The 19,117-nt window shown below is 38.7% G+C and overlaps 3 protein-coding genes, 1 long non-coding RNA gene and 2 other non-coding genes across 6 annotated transcripts; 2 read left to right on the plus strand and 4 right to left on the minus strand.

The window, feature by feature from the left end:
• Positions 1-1,025: 1,025 nt before the first annotated feature.
• Positions 1,026-1,099, plus strand: TRNAV-AAC (transfer RNA valine (anticodon AAC)). Its single transcript has one exon. It is a non-coding gene; the product is annotated as a tRNA-Val (tRNA).
• Positions 1,100-1,567: 468 nt separating this feature from the next.
• On the minus strand, positions 1,568-2,190 carry LOC126630298 (RHOMBOID-like protein 3). Its single transcript, XM_050300387.1, has 3 exons — positions 2,177-2,190; positions 1,945-2,104; positions 1,568-1,828 (listed from the first exon to the last, which is right to left on the minus strand). The coding sequence occupies exons 1-3, from the start codon at positions 2,188-2,190 to the stop codon at positions 1,568-1,570; spliced, it is 435 nt and encodes a 144-aa protein (XP_050156344.1).
• A 48-nt stretch (positions 2,191-2,238) lies between these two features.
• LOC126629012 (uncharacterized) lies at positions 2,239-3,375 on the minus strand. The gene is made up of 4 exons (XM_050298905.1): positions 3,309-3,375; positions 3,095-3,187; positions 2,883-2,984; positions 2,239-2,317 (listed from the first exon to the last, which is right to left on the minus strand). Exons 1-4 carry the CDS (start codon positions 3,366-3,368, stop codon positions 2,264-2,266), a joined length of 309 nt encoding a protein of 102 aa, XP_050154862.1. The 5' UTR covers positions 3,369-3,375; the 3' UTR covers positions 2,239-2,263.
• A 2,231-nt stretch (positions 3,376-5,606) lies between these two features.
• On the plus strand, positions 5,607-5,680 carry TRNAV-AAC (transfer RNA valine (anticodon AAC)). The gene has a single exon. It is a non-coding gene; the product is annotated as a tRNA-Val (tRNA).
• Positions 5,681-6,716: 1,036 nt separating this feature from the next.
• LOC126629001 (RHOMBOID-like protein 2) lies at positions 6,717-8,895 on the minus strand. Its single transcript, XM_050298891.1, has 4 exons — positions 8,414-8,895; positions 7,620-7,783; positions 7,372-7,535; positions 6,717-7,255 (listed from the first exon to the last, which is right to left on the minus strand). Exons 1-4 carry the CDS (start codon positions 8,704-8,706, stop codon positions 6,887-6,889), a joined length of 990 nt encoding a protein of 329 aa, XP_050154848.1. The 5' UTR covers positions 8,707-8,895; the 3' UTR covers positions 6,717-6,886.
• A 1,543-nt stretch (positions 8,896-10,438) lies between these two features.
• Positions 10,439-11,006, minus strand: LOC126629014 (uncharacterized). The gene is made up of 2 exons (XR_007625648.1): positions 10,891-11,006; positions 10,439-10,758 (listed from the first exon to the last, which is right to left on the minus strand). It is a non-coding gene; the product is annotated as an uncharacterized LOC126629014 (long non-coding RNA).
• Between the last annotated feature and the right edge of the window lie 8,111 nt (positions 11,007-19,117).

Consider the following 19,117-nt stretch of genomic DNA (forward strand, 5'->3'; position numbering starts at 1 on the left):
TGGTGGTTAAGGCGCTAAGGAGTTAATGTGGGAGGGGTTCGAACCCCTCTGTGTTCAAAATTGTGACTTTTCAAAATTTTCAGGAATTTTTGAACAAAATATCGCGATATTATCGATAATATCGCGATATTTTAACGAAAACTCATTGGATACTCATTAAAATATTTTTAACCCAAAAAAACGAAAATATCGGCGATATTTCGCCGATATTTTGGATATTTTCTTCCATGGTTGTAAGTCGCGATGAGGGCCATCAAGCATCTACATGCAAATCTCCGATTTTCAATGGTGTCAGCAATAACCTTGAGACTGGCCATAGCATTGCAGCACGGAGACCCCCAAAAACGGGGTCCGGCATCCCGTAGGTGATGAACGTGTAGCACATGGCAACCAGTCACGTCATGGAGGTGCATTATTCTGTGCTAGACTTCAATATCATTGAGGTATCGTTTGGTATGCAGACGAGACGGGACGGGACAGAACGGAATGGGACGGGACAGAACGGAGAGGGAGTAAAGATGCCCTCGGTTGGAAACAAGGAGGACGAAGAAGGAGATGCAAATGTTATAATTTTGTGTTCCACGGATTTGGAACGAGTCGTTCCAGGGGGGTGAGGCGGAACAAAAATTCACCCAAAATTCGTCCCGTGGAACAGTGCTTTCTATCCGTTTTAGGTGCATCAAACGTGGGACGGAACGACTAGTCCTACTCCGTTCCGTCCCATCCCACGTACCAAGCGGAACCTGAAGGAAACAACAAAGTTAACGTCGCCCAGATCATCATCGATTTTTGGCCTCCCATTTTGCACAATTCCATCAACGTACACCACACTCCACTAGGTTTGAAGTAGCCAAAAGCATCATGTGTGTTTTTATATTGATGTGAACGTTGGATTGGTGTAAAATAAAGAACGTGTGGATCTTCATGAATTTTGAATGAGCCATACAACTGTTGACCAAAAAAAAAGTCAAACAATTAAACCGGGATCAGGTAAAATCAGAATGTTAGAGGATTGTTGATAACATGGTTTTGTGGTGTAGTTGGTTATCACGTCAGTCTAACACACTGAAGGTCTCCGGTTCGAACCCGGGCGAAGCCATTTCAATATATTTTTGGCATTTTTTCAGAACATTTTTTTTTTAACTGCAAATTTTTTGCTCCTCTATATTTGGTATTAGAATTTCTCCGGATCTCCGTAATGAAAGTTTGACACGTGTACAACACTCTAAAGATCATTGGCATCCATAACGGCTACATGCAATATCACAGAGCTTCGTTTTGGTCTGAGTCCTTCTCTGCCCCAACCCCCTCAATTTCTAGGTAATCAAAATTCAAACCAAAAAGGAGCTCTGTGATTGTTATACTAACATTTAGAAATATTAATTCAGAACAATTTAATGAAGACAAATTGCAATTACAAACAGGGACATATGAAAAGAAAAAAAAAATTGAATGTCCCAATCCACAACAAATACATTGTATGTAGAAAATCAGTTTCTCACTTTCTAAAACAACTAAATTTTTGTTCGGCAAGGTTTTTATCAAAGCCCATGTTATGGACCCTTATTCAATTTTGTACGTTTTCAACTACTATTAATGAATATTGTACGTAATTCACAAAAAAAGAAGAAGTTAAATTTACATAACTGACTCCGGCAGGAAGATTCTGGTTCTCCAACCACCCAAAGCGAGGGCGGGGCATCAAGATAAAGCCGATGAGGAAACCCGTAAGAAAACCGCCAATGTGAGCAAAGTTATCTACGTGTGGTAAAATTCCAACGGCAAGGTTTATGACAACAATGATTAAAAGTGTGAGAAGGGCTGCAACCTGCGGAAGCAAAAGTGAAATACAGTAAATTAGCGAACATGAAAGTTAAACGTCAAGACTATTTTAAAATGCTAATAACAGTTTCCTTTCCTGTTCAATATCAAGGCCATATAAACCTTGTTGGTGTAGATGGTCCAATTTGTAATTAGTTCTGAAAGCATTGCTCCTAGAAACCCGAAAAGATCACCAGAGGCACCAACGGAGATGTTCTTTCGAATAAAAAGCGAGGAAAGTATGCTCCCTCCAAATCTACACAGCAGATATATAATTCCAACTCTTACAGCCAAATTAAGATTATATAGGATCAAGTGTAAGACAGATCATGTATTAGATATATAATAAGGTAGCTTAACCGAAAACATAACAGAAAAAAATTGGTTCCATGAAATTAAATTCAAGACAGACCTGATAGCTCTAGAAATATGTGCAATTTATTCAGTAACTCCATTGAAAGGAGTCTAGAGCCAATGGACCTGGAGATTCGGGCCACTGAAAAGAGAGAGAGAGATCCGGACTCTTAATTTGTGTAAGGTGGTCAGTAGAATAAACTCATGAAGACCGCATTATTTAAAATAAGTGTTCCGAATCTCCAAATCCGTTGACACCGGACAAGAGATCCACAGAGGATCTCAATTCTATTGGACGAGCCAAAAACTTCTGACAACATTAGTATTAATATGCATGTTGTAAGAAACTGACATTTTTTTTATACTTGAAATCTTGTATCCGTTGGCTTTCACAAGCTCTAGCTTGAGCATCCAATGGCTACTAATTTGAGACCAAAATAATAAAAAGAACCTTGACCTTATATACAATTTGCTAAAACTTGAGACAACCCTTGAAGAATTTTGCATACTGTAGGGGATTCTCAACATTGAATCTAATTTATTGCCACAAAAAATTCAAAATTTGATCACCAAAAGTTCAAGTGGATCCAAAAGAGCAAATACCAGAATTTCAACCACCAAAACAGAAACACCAACAGACAAAAAACAGAAAATTGGAAAGTGGGTAAGAATTTACTAAATTAGAAAACCAGAGAAAGTAAAATTACGTGGAGGAAGAAGGGCCGAATAGAGGGTTCTCCTTCAAAGACTGAAACGACAACCAGAGAGGGCTGTCCCACATAGGTCGGGTGAGGACACTCAATTTCGGCCTACATATACCTCAATAAATGAATTACGGCCTACATATACCTCAATAAATGAATTACGAAGACAAATTAGCATCCCACTAAAAAAAAAACAGAAAATAAGACACCCTTACCAAGATGATACCAAACAATATCGGACACTTTTTGGATCCGCAGGTTGAAATTTCGATCGGAAACGGGAAAGTTACTCGACCCGCACCTTTTTTCTGGAAGAAAAGTAACAAAGCCTTATTACTATAAAATTCGACTTTTCGCCGAAAAACGTAATCAGAATTCGATTGGACCCAAACCCTATAAAAAAGAAAATTCAAGAAAGGTACTCGATACCTCAAAATTTGAAGACAAAGGGGTCGTTTTTTTTAGGAGTTGGAGAGGCACGTTTTCCATATGTGGTGGAGCCCTAGTGACAACATCTGAGCCACTAGCAACCGTATTGGGCAACCGAAAGTCCTACGCCGGAGCTGTCAAATCGCCTTTCCCCAACAGGGTTACGAATCCAATTCCTGGAAATACGACTTCCATTCTGCCTTCCCCTGGAAATACAAAGCCCGGTACAGTTGCCAGTTGCTCAGACGCTGTCACTAGGGCTCAAGCACAACCCATCATAAGGACACTAGAAAACGTGCTGGAGTTACCGCTCACATCTGAAAAGACGACCGTGTCGACTTCCAAGGTATCAACTACTTTCTTGAACTCTTGATTTGACATCAAGGGTTTTTTTTCTAATTTATTAACTTTTAAGAGTTTGCGAAGGGGTTTTGGGTCAAATTATTTGATAATAGGGGGGGCTATTTTCTAAATAGTTTGTTGTGCAAATTAACATGGCTTAACGATAGGCTTTTTACTTTCTTTCAGAAAAAAGGTACGATTCTACAACTTTCCACAATGTTACGATCGAGGGTTCAACCTCCGGATTGTATCCCAAAAATTTTCAATATGCATTGCCCAATACGCCCGCCAGTGGCTCAGACGCTGTCACTAGGGCTCCACCACATCTGGAAAACGTGCATCTCCAACTCCTCGAAAAAACGACCCATCTGTCTTCAAATTCTGAGGTATCGAATACCTTTCTTGAATTTTCCTTTTTAAAGGGTTTGGGTCCAATCAAATTCTGATTACGTTTTCCGACAAAAAGTCAAATTTTTTGGTAATAAGGCTTTGTTACTTTTCTTCCAGAAAAAAGGTGCGGGTCGAGTAACTTTCCCGTTTGCGACCGAAATTTCAATCTGCGGATCCAAAAGGTGACAAAGCCTTATTACCATAAAATTCGACTTTTCGCCAGAAAACGTAATCTGAATTCGATTGGACCCAAACCCTGTAAAAAAAAAATTCAAGAAAGGTACTTGACACCTCAGAATTTGAAGACAGAGAGGTCGTTTTTTTGAGGAGTTGGAGAGGCACGTTTTCCATATGTGATGGAGCCCTAGTGACAGCGTTTGAGCCACTAGCGGCCGTATTGGGCAATGCATACTGAAAAATTTTGGGATACGTTCCAGAGGTTGAGCCCTTGGGCGTAACATTGTGGAAAGTTGTAGAATCGTACCTTTTTTCTGAAAGAAAGTAAAAAGCCTATCGTTAAGCTGTGTTAATTCGCACAACAAACTATTTAGAAAATAGCCCCCTATTATCAAATAATTTGACCCAAAACCCCTTCGCAAACTCTTAAAAGTTAATAAATTAGAAAGAAAAAAAAAACCCTTGATGTCAAATCAAGAGTTCAAGAAAGTAGTCGATACCTTGAAAGTCGACACGGTCGTCTTTTCAGATGTGAGCAGTAACTCTAGCACGTTTTCTAGTGTCCTTACGATGGGTTGTGCTTGAGCCCTAGTGATAGCGTCTGAGCAATTGGCGACCATACCAGGCTTTGTATTTCCAAGCGAAGGTAGAATGGAAGTCATATTTCCAGGAATCGGAGTCGTAACCCTGTTAGGGGATGGCGATTTGACAGCTCCGGCGTATGACTTTTGGTTGCCCAATACGGCTGCTAGTGGCTCAGACGTTGTCACTAGGGCTCCACCACATATGGAAAACGTGCCTCTCCAACTCCTCAAAAAAACGACCCTTCTGTCTTCAAATTCTAAGGTATCGAATACCTTTCTTGAATTTTCTTTTTTACAGGGTTTGGGTCCAATCGAATTCTAATTACGTTTTCCGGCGAAAAGTCGAATTTTATGGTAATAAGGCTTTGTTACTTTTCTTCCCGAAAAAAGGTGCAGGTCGAGTAACTTTCCCGTTTCCGATCGAAATTTTAACATGTAGATCCAAAAAGTGTCCGATATTGTTTGGTACCATCTTGGTAAGGGTGTCTTATTTTCTGTTTTTTGAGTAGATGTTAATTTGTCTTCGTAATTCATGTATTGATGTATATGTAGGCCGAAATCGAGTGTCCTCACCCGGCCTATGTGGGACAGCCCTCTCCAGTGACTCCAAGGCCTTTAGAGCAGCTTGCCAAAATCATCATGTGTGTTTTTATATTGATGTGAACGTTGGGTTGGTGTAAAATAAAGAACGTGTGGATCTTCATGAATTTTGAATGAGCCATGCAACTGTTGACCAAAGAAATAAAGTCAAACAATTAAACCGAGATCAGGTAAAATTATAATGTTAGAGGATTATTGACAACATGGTTTCGTGGTGTAGTTGGTTATCACGTCAGTCTAACACACTGAAGGTCTCCGGTTCGAACCCGGGCGAAGCCATTTCAAATTTCAATATATTTTTGACATTTTTTCAGAACAATTTTTTTTTTAACTGCAAATTTTTTGCTCCTCTGTATTTGGTATTAGAATTTCTACGGATCTCCGTAGTGAAAGTTTGACACATGTATAACACTCTAAAGATCTTGCCATCCAGAACGGCTACATGCAATATCACACAGCTTCGTTTTGGCTTAAGTCCTTCTCCGTCCTAACCCCCTCAATTTCTAGGTAATCAAAATTCAAACCAAAATGGAGCTTTGTGATTGTTATACTAACATTTAGAAATATTAATGCAGAACAATTTAATAAAGACAAATTGCAATTACAAACAGGACCATATGAAAAAAATAAAAATAAAAATAAAAATGAATGTCCAAATCCACACCAAATACATTGTACGCAGAAAATCAGTTTTTTACTTTCTAGAACAACTAAATTTTTTCTTGGCAAGGTTTTTAACGAGGCCCATGTTATGCATCCTTAGACCTCGTTTGGCTCCTCGGACTGTACTGACTATTTCAGTCGAATAAGATAAATAGTCGTCGGATAAAAAACCCAATTTTGAGTTTCTAATCCATTGAATTAAAAATACCCAGATGAAATCCCCCCCCCCCCCCCAATTTGAGTTTCTAATCCATTAAAATAAAAAACCCAGATGAAATCTCGCCCAATTTTATGTTTAATCACCACATATCAACAAAATCTAGGAACAGTTAAGCCAAAAAAACAGATAATGTCTCTCCAGAACAAGAACGGCGTGATTTGAGTTCGATCTGCCACCTCTGGTTTTCCGTTAAAATCGGTTTGATGTTGATCAGAAGTGTGGATGGTGAAAGAGGGAGAAAGAATACCATGAGAAAGAGTTAGCGATGTGCAGGGCAGATGGTGAGATAGCTTGGAGAAAAGCCAGCGCATTTTTATTAACGTGAACCCGACTAAATAATACCAAGGTTTTAGATGGGATAAACAAGTGGGTGTAAGGGAGATAAAATAGGTGGGGCTAGATTAATGGTCCGGTGCTTAATTAGTACAAAAGTTATCCAAACGTCTATTTCGTATTATATAATACTATCCGGTGTTCTATACAGTATGCCAAACGAGAACTTATTCAGTTTTGTACGTTTTAACTACTATTAATGAATATTGTACTGAATTCCCCCTTAAAAAAAAAAAATAACAACAATAACTAAAATTTACATAACGGTGTTAATTTTCTTCACAATGCCATCTAGATGTGGGAACACAGCTGAAGTAGTGACACCAATGGCAACGGTCATTTCCGTTCTCTCCGCGGTGGAGCATCAACAATGCAAATGTGAATCCGACGATGAGCAGAACGAGAGAGAGTATCCATAGCACATATTGGTATCCCTTGTACTTGGACTTGACGACACTGACTCCGGCAGGAAGATTCGGGTTCTCCAACCACCCAAAGCGAGGGCGGGCCATCAAGATAAAGCCGATGAGGAAACCCGTAAGAAAACCGCCAATGTGAGCAAAGTTATCTACGTGTGGTAAAATTCCAACGGCAAGGTTTATGACAACGATGATTAAAAGTGTGAGAAGGGCTGCAACCTGCGGAAGCAAAAGCAAAATACAGTAAATTAGCAAACATGAAAGTTAAACGTCAAGACTATTTTGAGGTGTTAATAACAATTTCCGTTCTTATTCAATATCAGGGCCATATAAACCTTGTTGGTGTAGATGGTCCAATTTGTAATTAGTTCTGAAAGCATTGCTCCTAGAAACCCGAAAAGAGCACCAGAGGCACCAACGGAGATGTTCTTTCGAATAAAAAGCGAGGAAAGTATGCTCCCTCCAAATCCACACAGCAGATATATAATTCCAACTCTTACTGCCAAATTAAGATTATATAGGATCAAGTAATTGATAAGGCGAGTAATTCACTTATACAGAAACACTCCCAAACGAGCCATACCAAATCCGAATTGCTGCTCAAGGCGGATTCCGATGAAGACAAGGCTGAGCATGTTAGCAACCAGGTGGATTATGCCAGCATGCAACCAAATGCAAGTGACCAGCCTCCATCCCTGATGCTTATGCACAACTTTGGTCCACTCCAAAGCCCCTAACTTCTCTAATCTTCATTTAAAAGTAAGACAGATCATGTATTAGATATATAATAAGGTAAATTGGTTCCATGAAATTAAATTCAAGACAGACCTAATAAGCTCTAGAAATATGTGCAACTTAGTCAGTAACTCCATTGGAAGGAGTTTGGAGCCAAAGAACCTGGAGATTCGGGCCACTGAAAAGAGAGAGACCCGGATTCTTAGTTTGTGTGGAGTGGTCAGTAGAATAGACTCATGAAGACCGCATTATTTAAAATAAGTGCTCCGGATCTCCGAATCCGTTGACACCGGACAAGAGATCCACAGAGGATCTCAATTCTATTGGAAGAGCCAAAAACTTCTAACAACATTAGTGTTAATAGCAACTCCCTTTGTAACGATCCCAATTTTCACCAAAAAATCAATTAAAAAATGCCCCAGATGCTCAAAAGGTTTCTCAAGCTGACAAGCTGTTCTTCCAATCCAGCTAATTTATTGCCACAAAAAATTCAAAATTTGATCACCAAAAATTCAAGTGGATTCAAAAGAGCAAATACCAGAATTTCAACCACCAAAACAGAAACACCAACGGACAAAAAACAGAAAATTCGAAAGTGGGTAAGAATTTACTAAATTAGAAAACCAGAGAAAGTAAAATTACGTGGAGGAAGAAGGGCCGAATAGAGGGTTCTCCTTCAGAGGCTGAAACGACAACCGCCCGAGAAACCTCGCCGTGCAATTCCCCTCCGCGGCCGCAAAATTGTTCTTGGGACAGTTATTGACGTACATGACCAACAGAAACACTCCAATATTGGCGACAACAATCATTGGCACCAACCAAGAAGTCCACTGGGCTTCCGAATCATCGACCCCGTACGAGGACGACGAGTAGCTCTGCTGTCTTGCTCTGTTTTTCGCTCGCCTGTTTTCCACATCTTCACAAGCTGCAGGCATTTTGTTTGGTTTTTTTGCGACAAAAAATGGTGGTTTTTTGTTCTCTGAAACTCTCTGGGAACTGGGATTTTAATGGAGTTGGTGGGAAGGTGTTTTAATGGAGTGGGAGAGTGGAAGAAAATGGTGGGCTCGCCATTTTCTGGTATCAAACTGCTGCAGTCTCCATCGTTGGGTGTTACTGTTACATAAGCTGTTGAGCTCTGTTTCGGGGTCAATCGGTGGTCTCCACGTCAATAGTCACGTGCCCTCTCACGTTGATATCGTCACCGGTGAATTGGAAAGGTATTGACGTGGCTTAAATTGATTGGTTGTGTTGGGTGTTGAAACCATGCAACTGTGGACTCGTTTTCCACCGACCGTTTCGTTTTGCTTTTTCATATAAAAAAGAAACGGACGCAGAATACTCTTTTGCTTTTTTTTTAATTTTTTTTTTATACATTGATATTTTTACATTACAGGAAGGAAAATATCAGCAAAACCACACAATAGACAGTCTAATTTGGTATCAAATTCGCTATCCACATGAATTGTATCTAAGACCTCTCACTTCTAAGTGAAGATAAATATCACTAGACCATAATATTGAGTGACTACTTTTTGCTTTTAAATGCGATGGATTGCTTGTACACGTTTTAACTGGAAAGGAACACGGTATATACCTCCAGGGGTCCAATTCCAAGTAAAAATTTAATAGAGAAATCAGAATCTTGATTTATGTGAGGTGGGCCAATAAAATGAGTTAATGGTCTTCGAATTCAATTTGAATGGCCCGGATATGCTGGTCCTTAGACTCTGAACAGTGTGATCGGGAGAGAATTTCAACTCTGGAAAAAGACTAAATTATTTTCTCAAGCTCTTTGACCTTTTGTTTATATTTGTCTGAAACATTAGTTTATGCTCTAAATTTGTGGAAAGAAAGTAATCTTGTTTGTTGTTTCATGATTTTCCTACCATTTATAACTTATATATATGCTCTATCTTGGAAAATTATCTCATCAAACCATTATAATTAGCTGGTTCTAAAGTTTTTCACTTTATTCCCTACCTAGTGCTGCATGATTCCTCTTTTTGTTTCATGACGTACGAGTATATTTATGTTATATATTAGGAAAAAAGTTTTTTAATAGTATTATTATTGTAGTAACTCGATAATATATCAAAAAATTCTTAAATATCTTAGTAACTCGATTAGAATAGGATTGTTAAAAACGAGAGCATACGATGGAAGATGAAACAGGTACATCAATCTGCAGGAATCCTGCTAACCATTTCTTTTGTGTTGGTCGATCAGAATGATGTGCTGGTGGAGTTTGTTGGGTTGGTCTGAGGTTCTTTTGTTGCTTTGCTTACTTATGTATACCCTACTTCCCCCCTTACCATCATCACATTTTGCACCTACAGTTGGGAAATTTCTTCCTGTCCCTCTTGATTCTTCCACAGACTTCTGTAAAAGGGTCCACAACAAAAGAAACCCTAAGCCTAAGATCGAAACACTAATCACCAACTGATTTTACTTTGCAAGCATGCCAATCATTGTAGATCAACTTTTACTTTTACTTTTACCCTTTAAATCATTGCAAGATAAACAATTTTCAAGCATAAGAAGAACTTTCACGTTACTTGGGATACTTTCAGATTGACAAATCTTAAAATCAAGAGAAGGGCTTTCATGTTATTCGACACTCTTAAGCGAATCCATTTTTTAACTCACTGCTAAAAAATTTAAAATGCAGACAAATTGCCACTCCTCCTTTATTTACTTACTCAGCTGCAACAAAGATAAAAGTTCGATGAAAGAACAAACCAGATTACATCCAGGACAATCAATTATCAATCATCGACCCACTCACAAAAAAAATGAGCAGAATCTGAGAGATGATCATGTTCAGCGCTTGCCCTTGGCCCGACTACCACCACAGCCTTGGGGCCCTTGGGTCCAGCACCCTTTGGCAAGTTCCCTTTGCCTTGAGACTTTTGTGACTCTTAGCCTTTGCTTCTACCTTCTTTGCCTTCTTTTCGTCCTTGGTTTCCTTAATCCTCTCCTTAATCTCACTGCACAATGCACACATGATGAAGTGATATATATAATTATAAACTACTAATCATTTCTTCTTAATTAAGCCTAGCGTTGTTTATAAAATTGATTAATGATGAAATAATTTAACATGGAAAACATATACCTACCTAAAAGTAGCATCTCGAACCTCAGGTTTCTCACTTCTTCTTTTATATATGATCGATCTCCAATGTAGCTCCCACTATGGACCTTGAGTATGGTTTTTACCTGGGAATCAGATTGAACATATCTTATGCCCTTGCCAGGGTACATTTTATAACCACTAGAACGACACACTTAGTTCTGAAATCCCACTTGCAATAATAATTACATTAATTACCACAAATTTTAATGAATAAAATGCCGATTTTGACCAAAAATTGAAAATACAAATTCAGTGAAACAACCAACACATTAAACCCTAATTAATACAATACATGTTTGTGGAAAATGGAAAATACAATGCACTCAAACCTATCAAAATAAATGTTTGTAATTATTTGTCTATCATATTTTTCTCAACAACCAACCAAATCGATCAATAAAATGCACATGCAAACGTACGTTTTCAACTAATTCTTACCCAATACCCACCATCATGAATTAACATATAACCGAATGTAGATATCTCAGTTCATTCTGCTTGCATGGACATATACACGAACATATATATAAATATAAAAGAAATACATAATTAGTGCTTCTTGCATAAAATACTTAAGCGTTTTTTTTTTTTCAGAATTGACTTACATTTTTACTAATGATTGATTCAAAAAACACTCATCAAAATTGTTTTCAATTATTTTGAAAACACTTCCAAACGAGTCATAGATATTAATACCTTAAAATAGTATAAGCAAATATTTTATGAAAGAGTAATGCTAGGTAAACTAACCTTTTAGACCAAATTTGTAAATCATGTAATATGTCACCCATAGAAAATAATATGTTAATAAAAAAATCATGTCATATAGAACAAAATATAATTAAATAGATGATCTCTATAGCATTAGTCATTATAAATTTTTTGGTTCAGATATGACAAAGGGTTTTGGCTTTGAGTAATGCTACACTTACCGCCTAATTGTATCATCTTCCTAATAGAGATAGGGCCGCCAACGCATGTGGATCCCATCTGTATTTGTTTGGACCCAATTTTACAAAATCAGTTCGGCGTTAGATGGACGAAATATGTGGATCGTTCCTAGGATAAAGATGTTTTTTTTACGATAATTATTCTGATTAACGATATCTAGATATTATCAATCAGAATAGTTATCTTGGAATTTAAATACATCAACAAATAGATTTTTATCCAACAAAATTGTAGGTGGATTCCATCTTGTCATATAGCCTTCATGCATGGTTGCGGCTGGATATATCAGCATGGGGTTTGATTAGAGTTGTTAGATGCATGGTCTTTATGCATGCATAGGTGACTTGCAAGTGGGATAAGTTCCAGTAGTTAGTTGGATAGGTGTCTGCAACGTGTGGGGCGTATAGGCATTGAGAAAAACAAGGTGATTGTTTTGGATGTGAAAAGAGCCGTGTGTGATTATCCAACAAATTCAGTGATGGGATAAAGTTAAAGTCAAAGTGGGAATAAAACAGGATTAGCATGCAGAGTCCTTATGTGGTGATCGTTTTATTTCTCAGAATATTCCATTACAAGTCTTTAGGTGCAATTGAAATCCTCTGCTTATCATTCAGGCCGTGGCAAGCTAACTCGTCCCTATAAATACAAGATGCTGAGCAACATTTGAGAGCCCCACAAAAATCAATACAAAATTGCCCTGCGCAAACTCTCACAACTTGAGATCTTTTTCTTTTCCTTTTTCGCTGACACATCTTCCGTTGGCATCAACAGCACTGTGGAAGCAACCGGTGATATCTTAAGTCGGCATAGATAGCTCTGTCACCGTAGAGTCGGTCGGTCTCGCAGTATCTTCCGTTGGCATCAACAGCACTGCGGCGAGAACGGTCGACTGCCTATCCAAGTCTCGGTCGAGAAGGGTTTTCGAATCTTTGTTGGTCGAGGTCATCTCATTAGCCTTCTCGGCGAGGTGAGGTGTTACAGTTATTACATTCGGCACATTGTAAGCCGAATTCGGTTCGTGAACTTTGTAAGAAATAGCAGCCTTGTCTTCAGGCTCGAGAACTCAAGAGGCCGAGACGCGTTCCTTTCTCGGCCGCAATCGCAAGACGCAGAAGTCAGTAGCGCGACCCAACGCAGCATCATCAAATTTACTCCTCGGCCGAGCCTCGGCCGACGAGTTGGCACGCCCCGCAATCACCGAAGGACGTAGTTAGCTTAGAATATATTCGGCATGCGCGCCACGTAGGCTTTGTAATTTCTAGGGTCAACATTTTGGCACGCCCAGTGGGACCCAGTGCTAATACTACGAAGTTCATATGATATATCAAGATTCCAATCTGGCTCAACGTAGCCGATTGTACGAGCTCCTGGAAGAATTGAAAAAACATAATGAGGAATGTAAAAAATCTTTGGAAGCAGAAAAAGTTCTTCGTGGCCATAGAGAGATGCAAAAGTCATTCGCTTGCGTGTTGAAAATAAAAGCTCCTGTTACCCTGCAAGGGCAATGGATAAATGAAGACAGGGCTCGATTTAATGCATGGCTAGATGAAGAACGTTTTCCTTACGTTTCTGATTACAGATCAATTCCATTTGAAAAATGGTTAGGTCCACAGGCCGGGGGGCAATTTTTCGCTCCGGCCGTAATCAAAATTCAGCCTCAAAAAATTGTTAAGGCGGCCGAAGAAATACTTAGGCCACCTATTTTTTCGGTCGAGACTCAAAGTGTGGTGGGCCAAGAAGAAAAAGTTGAAGTTTCCAAGCCAAAAATCGACTCAGAAAATGATTCGACAGAAAAGTGCTCCAACGACGAACAAGGCCGAGACATAGGCCGAGCCGGAAAAACCACGCCAATTGATATGATTATTGGCGATAAAGCCGATATGGAGAAATCTCATTCGGTTAAGTTATTTGAATTAAAAGACGAAATTATGCCTGGGGGGCATAATAATTGTTCAACACATTCGGCGGCCGAAAATGAAAAATATTTCACCAAGTCAAAAATATTTGGAGATCATTTTTCTGGCCCAGTGCACATTTTGATTGGCTATATTGGTATTAAACGATCTCGGCTCGGAATAAAACATCGTTGGCCTCCTCCTGATTATGGTTCGGCCACTTTTATTTTTGTTTGCTAGAATATATATATATATTGACTAAATTATTTTCTTAACCATTCGGCCTTTCAGGCCGATGCATAAGAAAATATGGGGGCAACATATATAATCGGCGGTTTAATTTAAATTTTTTTAGTCTCTCCGTGAAAAAGTGTTTTTAGCGTGTTGTTTGCTAACATTCTTATTGATGCCAAGGCTATTGCTTCTCCATGTTCTTATTGTTGAATATTCAGCACGGAACCCAATCAGTGGTTGGAATATTTGTATACAAATACGCTATAAAGCATGCAGCAAGGGTGCGGTGCTAGAGGCATGCCAATTATTTGGAATCTTTATTCGGGGGAGTTTTGATGGTCTGCATTAACCAAGTCAAATTACAATCACGCAATTGGGTGGAAGCATGCTAATCCTTTTTGGTCTTGGACTTTAAGCATTTGTATTTTCCCAAGAATATGTGACCAAGTCCAAGAGTTAAAATTCCAGAAGCTGCGGAATTTATTAGAAGTGAGAAAGCCAGAGCAGTTTTCCTCCAAATGATTTCTATTCGGTGACGGTGATGCCATTTTTCCTCGGCTAAATGGTTTAGCAGTTTCGCTTCACCTCTCGGTCAGTTTTTCTTAATAACAGCAGCGGACTTGGCGGCGTTAATTCGTTACCGAGTTTAAACACATAGTTAGCCGAGCTCGGCGATGAAGAAGGTCTCATCGTGACAATCGGCAGTTCGAATAGGTAATCATAGTCGAAATTTCTGGAATTATCCTAAGCTGCAATACGGAGAAAAAATGTGTGATGTGCTTGGTGTATAAAAAATACACAGCACCGCACTGAGAGGACAACCGAGTCTCCTGGTCTCTTCGAATCCGATTTGTTGCTAGAAAATCTGCTTAAGACACCCAGTCAGTTACTCGGTGCATGAATCTATTTCCGAACTTGGTCGCATTATGAGCCGAGTCAAGCAGTACCAACCCATTCGAAATAGTCTTTTAGTTTTACAAAATTGTAACCTGGCAGGCATGCCAATTTCCAGTTCAAAACAGCCAGACGGTTTAGAGAGGATATCAGATGCCCTTAATGGTAGCACACCTCGGCCTACAACTCGAGCTCGGCGGTGTCGATTCTTTTCTGGGTTTGTCTGGGCTATATCGCGAGTTCGGCGGCATCGGTGACAATCTTAGCGTTCATCATGGATGGTGGTGTTCCCATTATATGATTTATATCCCCTGAGCACCATGAGAAGTGGGCGAGAGACTCCAGCTACTGTCGCCGAATGTCTCCTCGGTGTTGGAGTCGCCGAGGGTGGTTGTCTTTTCATTCGGTTGAGCTACCAAGAATCAGGTTTTTCTAAGCCTCATGTGTTTTTAGGCTTTGACCAAATAAGATAAATGGTCGAAGGGATTCCAGGGTTTAGCTGCCAAAGTTGTCGAGCCTTATAGAATTGTAGCAGCCAAGAACGACTACAAGGATTGGCAGGATTGGCAGAACAAGGGTATTATTATTTACTCGACCGAGGAACAAAGTCTCGCTCTACCAAGCTCGGCCAACTTGGCCGAGGAATAAAGTCTCGTTCTACCAAGCTCGGCCAACTCGTCAAGTTATATATATAACGTTACCTTGCTTCAGGATGCACTCAACGTAAAGAATGGTTCTTCTCGGCTTAGTTTTTCTCGGCCCCATTTGCAAGTTTTGAGCCTTTCGACCGTATAAGTTGGATGGTCGAAGTAATTACAAGGTTTTTCTGGCAAAGTTGCCGAGCCTTGTATAAAATTGTGGCAGCTGATGAAGATCACAATGTTGGTAGATTAGACATGTTATTGCCGAGAAACAAAGTTTCTTTTTCGGCAATACGACGACATGTTGTTGGTTACGAACAATTAATTTCCTTAACCATTCGGCTTACGAGCCGAAGTTCAAGGAAATTGGGGGGCAATGTTTGGACCCAATTTTACAAAATCAGTTCGGCGTTAGATGGACGAAATATGTGGATCGTTCCTAGGATAAAGATGTTTTTTTTACGATAATTATTCTGATTAACGATATCTAGATATTATCAATCAGAATAGTTATCTTGGAATTTAAATACATCAACAAATAGATTTTTATCCAACAAAATTGTAGGTGGATTCCATCTTGTCATATAGCCTTCATGCATGGTTGCGGCTGGATATATCAGCATGGGGTTTGATTAGAGTTGTTAGATGCATGGTCTTTATGCATGCATAGGTGACTTGCAAGTGGGATAAGTTCCAGTAGTTAGTTGGATAGGTGTCTGCAACGTGTGGGGCGTATAGGCATTGAGAAAAACAAGGTGATTGTTTTGGATGTGAAAAGAGCCGTGTGTGATTATCCAACAAATTCAGTGATGGGATAAAGTTAAAGTCAAAGTGGGAATAAAACAGGATTAGCATGCAGAGTCCTTATGTGGTGATCGTTTTATTTCTCAGAATATTCCATTACAAGTCTTTAGGTGCAATTGAAATCCTCTGCTTATCATTCAGGCCGTGGCAAGCTAACTCGTCCCTATAAATACAAGATGCTGAGCAACATTTGAGAGCCCCACAAAAATCAATACAAAATTGCCCTGCGCAAACTCTCACAACTTGAGATCTTTTTCTTTTCCTTTTTCGCTGACACATCTTCCGTTGGCATCAACAGCACTGTGGAAGCAACCGGTGATATCTTAAGTCGGCATAGATAGCTCTGTCACCGTAGAGTCGGTCGGTCTCGCAGTATCTTCCGTTGGCATCAACAGCACTGCGGCGAGAACGGTCGACTGCCTATCCAAGTCTCGGTCGAGAAGGGTTTTCGAATCTTTGTTGGTCGAGGTCATCTCATTAGCCTTCTCGGCGAGGTGAGGTGTTACAGTTATTACATTCGGCACATTGTAAGCCGAATTCGGTTCGTGAACTTTGTAAGAAATAGCAGCCTTGTCTTCAGGCTCGAGAACTCAAGAGGCCGAGACGCGTTCCTTTCTCGGCCGCAATCGCAAGACGCAGAAGTCAGTAGCGCGACCCAACGCAGCATCATCAAATTTACTCCTCGGCCGAGCCTCGGCCGACGAGTTGGCACGCCCCGCAATCACCGAAGGACGTAGTTAGCTTAGAATATATTCGGCCTGCGCGCCACGTAGGCTTTGTAATTTCTAGGGTCAACAGTATTAGAAAGATAGTGCAACTAGATGATAAGAATAACATTTTTGTTTGACTTTTGACCAATAAAAAATAAGGAAAACTAAAAAAAAATAGCTTGAAAACTTTAAGTTTTAACGATAAGTACAAAATAAAAGGTAAAGTGAATAGTACCATGATTGATTTTTTAGTGTAAAAATATGATTTTTCATTAAAATGAACAGTATCAGGAGTTTTACGTTAAAATTCTCAAAAAAATATGGATCACTGTGAGTGGGACCACGTGATTATTTTCAAAAGCTAAGAATTTTATGGGCCTGCGAATTTCTTCCGTTAAAGAAGAAACACTTGTGGTGCCAACTTTGGAACAGTGGGCTGGGCTTTATGGTCAGAAGTTCGAATTGTGTAAAATGTGAACCCAACGGAGGAAAATAAATTGTTATATTCAATTTAAATAGAGAAAAACATAAGCGTATATTTGAAATAAATCAGCTTATCAAATCTTACTCGATTATGGTAATCTGTATTTGTGTAGTTTAATCTTAAATAAAAACTAAACCGGTACAAATATGGGAAATCACTTAGTACTACAGTCTAGTGGTATTCTTCTTCATTTGTAAGAGAGAGCTTTTTAGGTTATATTCTCGCCAAAGACTGATTGAACTACATTATTACTGGCCCATTATGAGGTCAAGCTGATCCCCCTCCCCCTTAGTGTAAATGATATTGTTTGTTCAAAAAAAAAAAATATGAAGCCTGCGTACGAGATTTTATGTTTAATTTCCTTCCAATGTGATGAATTCATATTTTTATAACTTAGTTTAATCTTTGATAAAACAAAAAAAAATCTTTGATTTAAAAAAACAAAACAAAACAAAACTTAGTTGAATAATTAAAATTATGTAAAAACAGTTCTTACGAGTTTTTAACATCACAAAATAAACCCAATTACGGCCAATGCTGCGATTTGTGAATCTTTAAAACAAATTTAGAAGAAAATATTGAAAATCCGATCTCGTGTTCGAGTTCTTTTTCACACCAGTAAACATTGTACATTTTTAAAGAATAATTACGAAGCTTTATATTAGTATTCAGCTTCAAGTTGGGAAAAAGATGAAAGAATTTCTATTTATTTTGCACCAATATAATGATACTACAAAATCATTAATTCAGAGATATATATAAACACACGATAAAATAATTTATGACACCCATGAATCATAATATACCAAAGTTGGCCACTACGTGGAAACCATGCACTCATGCACTAAACTTAATCATCGTAACATTACTATATTTATAAGTTGTTTTAATGTATATTCAACACTCCATAAACCACTACATGGTGGTTCAGTAGTTGGGACTTTTAAGCTCGTATTCCACACGGCACGTTCTGAGTTTAATTTTTGGCGCTGGTAAATCACATGAAATGTTAATACGCCTCAGTGAGTCTTTATGACTCCAAAAAAATGAATTGTCGTGATAAAACCACCGGATAATCCATTTTGTAAAAAGAACACTCCATATAGACAAAGGGCATGCTAATTACCGTCAATTCATCAACCCTCGATAACTTTATTTTGTATACGTTGGTATGCATGTAATATTTTTGAAAAACTGTGAATGCATGAGTTGATAATAATATTAGGTAAAAATTAAGCTATAATAGAGAAGATTAAGGTTGATATTTCCAAACATTATTGGCAAACATAAAGGAGAAACTCCTCATATTTATTATAGTCAATTGTGATAAATATAAATACTTGTAGTTTTTATTTGTTAGGTTAATTACATTGAGTGTTGAACTTAGGTTTACGCCATCAATAATGGAGCCATTGAGTTAGAGTTGGTATGAACAACAATAAGTTCACGACCAACTATTTAGACTAAATTTTGTAAAACATGTGACATGGTTCTTGATAATTTGATTATTACTTAAGTTTTGATTAGCATGCTTATTTTTTTATTAGGGACACATCACCTGATTTGCAAGTTTAGTCTAAAAAATTGGTCTACATAG

The sequence above is a fragment of the Malus sylvestris genome, chromosome 7 (genome assembly GCF_916048215.2).
Source record: "Malus sylvestris chromosome 7, drMalSylv7.2, whole genome shotgun sequence".
NCBI classification, from domain to species: domain Eukaryota; kingdom Viridiplantae; phylum Streptophyta; class Magnoliopsida; order Rosales; family Rosaceae; genus Malus; species Malus sylvestris.

Coding starts and splice junctions, on each gene's coding strand:
- LOC126630298 (XM_050300387.1), bottom strand. Junction 1,829..1,944: donor GGACCATCTACACCAACAAG/GTTTATATGGCC, acceptor TTGCTTCCGCAG/GTTGCAGCCCTTCTCACACT.
- LOC126629012 (XM_050298905.1), bottom strand. CDS start 3,368: ATGGAAAACGTGCCTCTCCAACTCCTAAAAAAAACGACCCCTTTGTCT. Junction 2,985..3,094: donor TATTGTTTGGTATCATCTTG/GTAAGGGTGTCT, acceptor AGGTATATGTAG/GCCGAAATTGAGTGTCCTCA. Junction 2,318..2,882: donor TTCGGCCCTTCTTCCTCCAC/GTAATTTTACTT, acceptor CTCTCTTTTCAG/TGGCCCGAATCTCCAGGTCC.
- LOC126629001 (XM_050298891.1), bottom strand. CDS start 8,706: ATGCCTGCAGCTTGTGAAGATGTGGAAAACAGGCGAGCGAAAAACAGA. Junction 7,536..7,619: donor TGAGCAGCAATTCGGATTTG/GTATGGCTCGTT, acceptor TTAATTTGGCAG/TAAGAGTTGGAATTATATAT. Junction 7,256..7,371: donor GGACCATCTACACCAACAAG/GTTTATATGGCC, acceptor TTGCTTCCGCAG/GTTGCAGCCCTTCTCACACT.